The sequence below is a fragment of the Akebia trifoliata genome, chromosome 3 (assembly GCF_017979445.1).
Source record: "Akebia trifoliata isolate Shusen 1 chromosome 3, ASM1797944v1, whole genome shotgun sequence".
NCBI lineage: Eukaryota > Viridiplantae > Streptophyta > Magnoliopsida > Ranunculales > Lardizabalaceae > Akebia > Akebia trifoliata.
In genome coordinates, this window is record NC_141377.1 from 33,551,751 (window position 1) to 33,553,459 (window position 1,709).

The 1,709-nt window shown below is 35.2% G+C and overlaps 1 protein-coding gene across 2 annotated transcripts in view; it reads right to left on the reverse strand.

The window, feature by feature from the left end:
- The window catches only part of LOC147406481 (RNA helicase family protein), a 78,463-nt gene extending 77,415 nt beyond the window's left edge, over nucleotides 1-1,048 (reverse strand). For both annotated transcript variants that reach the window (XM_086434546.1, XM_086434548.1), the window contains exon 1: nucleotides 726-1,048. In XM_086434546.1, coding sequence (XP_086290672.1) covers nucleotides 726-1,019 — 294 coding nt within the window. In that variant the 5' untranslated portion in view covers nucleotides 1,020-1,048. The remainder of the gene's footprint in view (nucleotides 1-725) is intronic.
- Nucleotides 1,049-1,709: the final 661 nt, after the last annotated feature.

The window sequence follows — 1,709 nt, forward strand, 5'->3', positions numbered from 1 at the left end:
TTACTCCCTTGTTCTTACTCCCACCTCTGGGTCCTACATGGATAAAGTGTTTGATGACCCTTTCTCACTATGATGATTATCACCACCAAAAACTAACCAGTCCATTTAAACATAATTAACCATCTTAAATATTGCTTAAACTAACAATCTAGTTAGAAAATCTATATTTAACCATAATAAATGTTACTTAAACTAACTAGTCCGATGGATTGTCGAGCATGATATATCCTCGTGAACCCATAAGTAGAAGTACAAGTAGGGAGTGAGAAAAGCGAATAAGTCTATACTAATTAACTCTTTGTAAATCCACAGAACCATTGAAATTCCTCTTCATGTTGAAATATTTCTAAGCTTTAATACAAAACCTAAGTGTCATTTTTCTCAAAGAAACTAGCAATCAAACAGAGCCTAATGAACATAACGTAAGTGAGATTTTATGTCGGGTGTTTTTTTTTTCAAAAACTTACATTTTTCCATAGAAATAGAGCACAAAATCTCTAAGAAATCCGAAATTAAAAACAATCACTGTGATCCAGTCTCGTTGCAATAACCACAATTAAACCGCATTGCAACATTAATCTCAAAAAACAATCCAATTAGAGACCTAAGGACCTTTTTTTTTTTCATTTTTCCCTTTTTACTTTGAAATTGGTCCCACAAAACCCTAGAAGTCAATCCAAACAAGCAGATTTCGGAAATCTTGAAGGATTTGGTTGGATATTTACATTGAGAGCGGAGAGAGCGAGTTCGATCTGCTCGGATGTGAAGCCTTCACAAGAGAGCTTTTCGTAAATGGTTCGAAGCCTTTTGGCCTTCTGAGCTTTGGAGATAGGTTCAATGGGTGGAGCTGCAGAGGAAGAAGAAGTAGTAGTGGGTTTGGAGGAGTTGTTAAGCAAGAGACGTCGAAGTCTTTGCTCGTTCTCTGCAGAGATTTGGAGTTTCGGTCCAGCAGAAGAAGATGAAGAAGAAGAGCCCTTCTTCTGAGTCTGCCTCGGCTGATGTTTCTTCTTTGGGGCCATTTCTTCCTCCGCAAGAGAGTTGAAGAACTGAAGCTCTCGCGCTCAATATCATTTTATAGGAAAATTCTGAACTCAACTGTCACGTGACGTTTGACGCACATGTCCGTCAAACGTTAGGTACAATTGAGTGTGAGTGGTAAACGTGTAAATGGGCCGGGATTGACAACGCCTGCATAGTAATGGGACGGTTTAAATAGCAAAGTTTGGCCCATTACCCGTCCATATACTACGGGCCGAGTTTCGGATCAGGTTTGGGCCAGATCGAGTTCTGTTTTTTAATATACAATGTAAAATAAAATTGTAAAAAATTAAATAAAAATATAGAATTAAATGTATAGAATACATAACATTTTTTTAATTAAATTTCAAAATAAGTACGTGAACAAATCAAATAAATTGGATAATAATTAATACCGTAAGTACGTCAAGATTCTATAATTACGAAAAGGCTGTATTCCAAAATGTTGAATGCATCTCAACTGGATTGCTAGTCCACTCACATATTTATTATTTGCATAATTCTACCCGAATAAATATTGGTTAAATATATAAAATTGAAATAAATAGTAAACCAATATTACAATCTTTTCATTTATTTTTGTACTGTCTACGTCTATTTATTTCATTTTCTTTTTGACAACGTGTTCATGAAAGAAACTCTAAATCATCTTTTCTATATGGTGCCGAATC